We start from the raw sequence: 6997 nt of genomic DNA on the forward strand, positions 1-6997 counted from the left end.
TTTATCCTCCACCATTGCATAACGACATACAATTCAAAGAATTCCCTAAAAAACCAAACACATTCCTTGTGATAATGCATAATGCAAGTCAATAGAAAACACACCCAAACAAAACAACTTGTTGCATTTGTTACATACCCTATTAGTACATAAATTGTGAAGGATTCTCCTCTAAGATCAAACTTTAAGTCTTTGCCAATTGATAAACTTATATTCCAACACCAATACCCTTCATACACATTCCATGTTTCTTGTATAATTGTACTCACAACAACATCATAACAGGAATTACAATACCAATACCATATGTACAAACCTTTCTCCATTCCCTTCTTAAAAACATCATCACCTTTCTTGTCATTTGTTAGCTAACATTTCTTAACGTTATATGCTCAACAACTATAATATAGCAACTCAAAACCAAAAGGAGAAACAATATACTCTTATAGAATTCTAGATAATATAAGATACTACTAAAACTTGACAACTTTTTGCTTCCCCCAACAATATTGACACTCACATTACCTTAACCAACTAGCAAACATAAACCCAAGATGAAGTTCCACATCAAATAAGGGAAATTAAAAGATTTGATCTTAATCTTCATCCATGACCATACCACATAGCTAATTTGTTGTAGCAATTCCTCCTCGTCTCATATCTTATTTCTAAACACCACTCCATTTCTTTTTTATCATATTCATCATAAGAATGCACACTAGATGAAATACCACATCTTTTTACTATGTGCATTTTCCATCCAAGATTCATTTTGCTAACAGTGAACAATAATATGACATGGAGAGCAAGATACCCTTCTCACCCAAGCATAATAGTGTTTTTATAAGTTTTCCACCTTTACACAAGTAAATAGAATCTAATACATGAACTTTTATGCTTTAAAACATACAAGGCATTGTACCTCATCAGCATTCAGTAACCTTCTGTTGTACAAGTTTTGTTTAGTGGGCATCTTATCTTGTGCACACCTCCAAATGAAATGAGTAACCTTAGGAGCAATCTTTAGAATATATATTAGACAAAATAAATTGTTTTTTTGCTCCCCACAACCTCCTATGTAACTTACTTGAGCGTCAGAACACTTTTGCAGGTGTCGTCCCGACCAAGAGTTGAAGATAAAGAGTAAGGACCAAAGGAAGGAAGTGAAGCCCGACAAAAGTGAAGGAGTTAATAGAGTAAGGAGCGAAGAAAGAAAGCAAAGACCGACCAAAACAAAAGAGTTAATTATTCAATCAGTAAAAAATTCTCTCAATTCCTTTGTACAAGAACAATTATTAACACTTAAACTTTTATAAATATTGAATTTATATATATTCTTCCAATTCACCCAACACAGACAAAAAAAAATCTCTTTAAAAAATTAAAATACTATCTACCACCTTCTATGACATCAATAGAACAAAGTTTATAAAACAAACTCCAAATTTTCCATAAGAACTTTCTAACAAAAAGTATAAAAATACTAATTTAGTTTTTATATAAATTCAAAATTATTATATGAATAAACTAATTTTGTTAAAATTTTCTCATATAACTTGGCCAATTTATTTTAAAATGTGTATAAACTAGTTCTAAATGAGGAAATAGTTATCCAATATACTCACAGAAATAGAAGACTTTATCAACATTCATTACCAAAAAACAATAAAAAGGACAGGGAAAGCTTTTCTTACTTTACTATAGAATTAGTGATAAATAATAAATTAAGAAAAAGAGAACATTGTCTTCTGTAAATAAAGACGAGTGTTACAAAAGAAAAACAATTAAAAACGTCGACAGCAGGATTCGAACCTGCGCAGGCAAAGCCCAACAGATTTCGAGTCTGTCTCCTTAACCACTCGGACATATCGACGCTTGCTTTAAGTTTTGCAATATATATAATATTTATCTATACTATCATTACTATAAAACTAGTGATGGAACTGGTTGGTGGCTTGGTGGGGTAAATAAAAGAACGTGAATTGGTCCCAGAAGAAGCACATGCCCAGAAAAAAAAGGTATGCATAGTAAATTTGGTCAATTACATGATAGTTGACAGAAAAAAGGAAAAAGTGAGAGGTGTTGGGGGCACCTAGGCCACTACAATATTGGACCCTCATGGTGGTGTTGGTGCACATATATAAAACTCTTGCAGCAGTGAAGATGGAACAAACAAGAGAAGAGTCAAGCCAGATATAAAGCTTAAGTTCTAAGTTTTATTTTTCTTAATTTTTTCTCTGACTTGCTGTGGAAAAAGAAATCAGAATTAGTCATAAAATATGCTGTTATTTAAGAGGCTAGTAGTAATATTATTTTTGCAGGAATGTCAGAAGGTTCGGTGCTATATTATGGTATAATAATATCTATGATATCTATATCTATATACACACACACCAAAATATAATTATTTTCTCTCTCTCTTGCTCTTGCTTGCGTTGTGGTGTGTGCTCTCTCTGACTCATAACCCGTCTACACATATTATATTTCACCCTCTGTCTTTATATGCCTTGTTGCTTCTCATTCACTTCGAGCTTTGTCTTTGTTGTGTCCTGTGGCGAACCACATTACTTCTGCGCCAATTGACTAGTACAACCCCATTACAAGGACCAGTGTTGTGACCACTTTTGCTTTGTCTTCTTTTGTTAGTCTCAGAATATGATCTTGTTAGTCCTTCTTCCCCTTCCTCTTCCCTCCCCAGTTTGGCTTTCTCATGCATCTCCCTTTCTTGGATTATCTTTCATGTAAGATAAGTCCCAGCAAGCCAATTCAGAAGACCCTTGATTTGTATTCTTGTGCTTTAGTTTTTTTTCTTCTGTTTTTATTTGTTTTAAGTTATGGAAGCTTGCTGCTGCAACCTTGAAGTGGATGTAAATGGAGAAGAGACCTTCATGGTGGACAAGGTAACCCTTTCTCTATCTTCTTTATTGTTTGGCTTAATACTCCTGTTTTGAAAATCTTATTAACTTTTGTTTCAAAACTTTGGTTACAATTTCGCCAAATAAAAGGGAGAATTTTGTTGGACAATGATTCACTTTTTTCATTTTTTATTCCTCTTCTATGTTTTACCTTTATTGTAAATTATCAACCCTTTCTTCTTTTTTTCCCTTTTCCATTGGGTCAGGATCTAGTCACATGGTTAGTTTTTTCATCATAATTGGTTGATGGTTTCAGTTCAGTGAGTTCATGCTAAATGCTGATATACTCATGAATATAGAATAATTATGGTTCAGTGGTTTTATACTTTGCAATTTTTAATTTTTCTTTCTCTCTTCTGCTTTCTAGCTAGTAGTAGTGGCAAACCTTGAGTTACTTTATGATTCGTGTATGTAGCTTTCCGCCTATCATTAATTTGCACCTACATAGCAGTGAGGTGGGGCAACTTCTGTTTGTCCATCCCGGCAATAATTTCCATCTCCATTTTTACTAACCACAAGCATGAGTCACCTTTTCATCTTTTGTTTTTGTTTTTATTTTTACATGTTGCATGTCACATTAAATGCTGCTGCTATGGTCTTCCGAGCCTTAAATGTTCTCACCTTCGTTTTGTTTGTTTTATTCACATTTTTTTCTGAGAGAGACCAAGGGTTGCTTTCATGCCATTTATTTACTTTCTATATCCTTCCATGCCAGATGATTTCTGAATAGGGGTCCTTACTGCTCACACTTACTTATAATTTATTGTTTATAACGACTCCAATCCCTTCTTTTGGTTTCAGAGCTTTAATTGGAGTGGAACTTTCCCTTCATTCTCTCCGTTTCCCCTTTTTTACTTGTCCTTTTTTTAGTCTATGTGCTCCAGTTGTTCCATGTTTTTGGCCAGTTATTTTGGTATTTGACTAAATCTACTGTCTCTAATTGTTCTTTCCACACAAATAAAATAAAATAATTGCCCTTTAATAGTTTGCTGCTATTTCTTTTTTATCTAGCTGTTCCATGGTGCATTATTTCTTCTATTGTTTATTAATCATCTAGCTTGGTCTTAAATGGGTGCTTTTGCAGAGTGTTATTACACAGTATTCAAACAAGTTTGCTAGATTATTTGGAAAGTCTAGTGGTGCCACAGGAAAGCTTAAAGTAATATTTCACGATTTTCCAGGAGGAGCAGAAGGTTTTGAGCTTATGTTAAAATTCTGTTACAATAATGGAACAGCTGATATAAGTCCTTCAAATTTGTTCCTTGCGCGTTGTGCTGCTGAGTACATGGAAATGAAGGAACCAGTGGCTGATGTATCTAACTTGTTGGAGCTAACTGAAAAGTCACTCCAAGAGATCAACTATTGGACTTGGTCAGATGTTTTGATTGCTTTGAAGCAGTGCCAGAATTTACTAGTTCTAGATTGTTCGGTGATGGTAGAAAGATGCTTGGACACTATTGTGGGGAGGTTGGTTTTGGCTAGTGAAGCAAGTCCCTGTCCATCAACTAGTTCCACAGATAGTTCTTGGATTCGGTTTTCATGTGACTCTAAGAGCACTGAGAGTGCAAAAACAAGTTTCACTCGTCTGACATGGTGGTTTGAAGATCTCCTTTTTTTGAGTCCCTTGTTGGTTGCAATGTTGGTTAAGTCAATGCTTGCGCGAAAGATGGACCATGTTTTGATCAGCAGGTTTCTTATCTACTATCAGAAGGCTAAATTTTCCACTTCTACTACAAATGAGAAGAGCAAGATAATAGAAATGGTCATAGATATGCATTCTGATATGGATCTAAGTTGTGTTCCTTGCAAGACTTTGTTTGGGATTCTGAGGGTTACTTTAGGTTTAAATATAAGCAAATGTAGCAGGAATAAGTTGGAGACTATGATTGGTTCCCAATTGGATCAAGCAACCTTGGACAATTTGCTTGTTCCATCTCCTTATGGAATAAGCTACTTGTATGATGTGAACCTTGTTTTGAGATTTTTAAAGGCATTCTTGCGGCGAGGGAATGGTCCAGTCACTCCCATTCGGATGAGGAAAGTTGCTAGTTTAATAGATTTGTATACAGCAGAAATAGCCCCTGATCCTTGTTTGAAAACTTCCAAGTTCTTGGCTCTTGCCACAGCACTTCCAGATTCCGCAAGAGATTCTTATGATGAGATCTACCATGCAATTGACATGTATCTTGAGGTATAATAGTTAATAATTCTTTCCAATTTAATTCTAATGTTGGAAGTATCTAACTTCAGTCATATGGTTACTACTTGATTCAGATAAAGTTTAATTTGTATGCATTGTACACATGGTCAACTGATAAGAAATCATCTTTGTTAAGGCTTTCAAGTAGTTATTGCATCAGTCAACAAACTTACCATACATAATGATTTTTTTATGTGGAATACATTATCTACAAGAAGAGTTACTTTCTAATTTAAATTTGGACACATGTGACTTCAGTCATATGTTTAAGTATTTGACTGAGATTTGTTCTATTAATTCATCGGAAATGCTTATATAATATATGTGTAGCGCAGTGAGAAAATTGAATCTGCCTTTAAATTAATGGCCTATTCAAATATAGTGTGGTTGAGTTGTTGAACTGACTATTATTGTTATAGGTACATGCTCAATTGTCACAGGAAGAAAGAATGAAGATATGCTGCGTTTTAAATTATGAAAAGCTTTCACCCCAAGCTTGCCTACACCTATCTCAGAACAAAAAATTTCCTTCAAAATCCGCAGTTCAGGCTCTTATCTCTCAACAATATAAGCTAAAAAATTTACTCCATGTTACTCCCAGTACAAGTTCATACAACGATTCACCTTGCAGCTCCAGTGGGGCTGCTCAAAAGGTAAAGAAAGATAAAACCAGTGAAGAGGTTGTGTTGTATGCTGGCAATTTTGATCTTTCTACAGATAATGAGAAACTCAAAGCACATTTACAAGGAATGCAGTGGAGGGTCATGGAATTAGAGAAATTCTGTAGGAAAATGCAAGTTCAAATGGCAAAGATCACAAAATCAAAAGCATCAGGCAATAGTTATACAAAATCTTTGCCAAAGCTATGCTCATGAGTCATGACACATTTTCTTTGCTTTTGGATTTTTGTTTTTTTTTTCCTGTAATCTTCTCATCTGTACAGCACAGGAATGAGTTGTGTGTCTGTAGTTTTTAATCTTTTCCGGTAACTAAGAACAGTGATATTTATTGTACAGTCATGAAATAATGGAAGAGACTTCAAAGAATTTCAGATTAGAGTGTGGACAATAACCCTGTATAAGAAATCATGTTCTTCCTAGATTACTTTAAAAAGAGTCTTATCGTAATAATAATATCAAAAAGTGTTGATCTATTAGACCATTACTTACACCACGAAGCGTGTTGTAACTCATAATGCAAAGTACCCCCTCAATTTATGAACATTGATCTTTGAATTGATCACTATTCATTCATCTCTGATTCGTTGTAACTTGCAAATCAAAGTTGACCCTTCACCTGCAAATAGAAGCATGGCCAGAAAGATGGTTCCACATCTAGTTTCAACCAATAAAATTATGGTTTGTTGGCTTACCCCTACACGAAGACAATTCAGTAGTTGACACGCATAAGATACAAAATAGCTACTGTTATTACCAGACACCACTACCTGAAGATGCAAGCGTGTCAGATGAATTCGAGAAAAATGTAATAAGCTGATTGCTTAAGTACTGTAATATACTTGTATACACTCTGAATTGAATAGTACCATGTTAGGATAAAGAATTTCTTGGTGTTGACTCAAATTACAAACCAATCACGAGGAAGATTAGTTGTAAGATGTGAAATCTCCATGGAGGTCCCATATACGTTGCAAATTAGTAATAATGCAATTGATTTTGATTAATAGGTGGAACTGGTAGCTCTTGTTTATGCAGCTCCATCTTCACGCTTGTCACTATTAGGAGTAACAAAAATGTCCCACATCGACTAGCCAAAGTACATAATAATCGTAATAAACTAATGGTACTAATTACAAACCTTAGCTTTGTGAATAAAGTAGATATTGTCAAAATTAAAAAAGTTATCATATATAATAATTTGT

General features: G+C 34.4%; 1 protein-coding gene and 1 non-coding gene across 2 annotated transcripts; one reads left to right on the forward strand and one right to left on the reverse strand.

The window, feature by feature from the left end:
- Nucleotides 1-1791: 1791 nt before the first annotated feature.
- TRNAS-CGA (transfer RNA serine (anticodon CGA)) lies at nucleotides 1792-1873 on the reverse strand. Its single transcript has one exon. It is a non-coding gene; the product is annotated as a tRNA-Ser (tRNA).
- Nucleotides 1874-1999: 126 nt separating this feature from the next.
- On the forward strand, nucleotides 2000-6171 carry LOC137826488 (BTB/POZ domain-containing protein At3g22104). The gene is made up of 3 exons (XM_068632468.1): nucleotides 2000-2900; nucleotides 4000-5106; nucleotides 5535-6171. The coding sequence occupies exons 1-3, from the start codon at nucleotides 2835-2837 to the stop codon at nucleotides 5988-5990; spliced, it is 1629 nt and encodes a 542-aa protein (XP_068488569.1). The 5' UTR covers nucleotides 2000-2834; the 3' UTR covers nucleotides 5991-6171.
- Nucleotides 6172-6997: the final 826 nt, after the last annotated feature.

This window comes from Phaseolus vulgaris, chromosome 11, assembly GCF_000499845.2.
Source record: "Phaseolus vulgaris cultivar G19833 chromosome 11, P. vulgaris v2.0, whole genome shotgun sequence".
Lineage (NCBI taxonomy): Eukaryota > Viridiplantae > Streptophyta > Magnoliopsida > Fabales > Fabaceae > Phaseolus > Phaseolus vulgaris.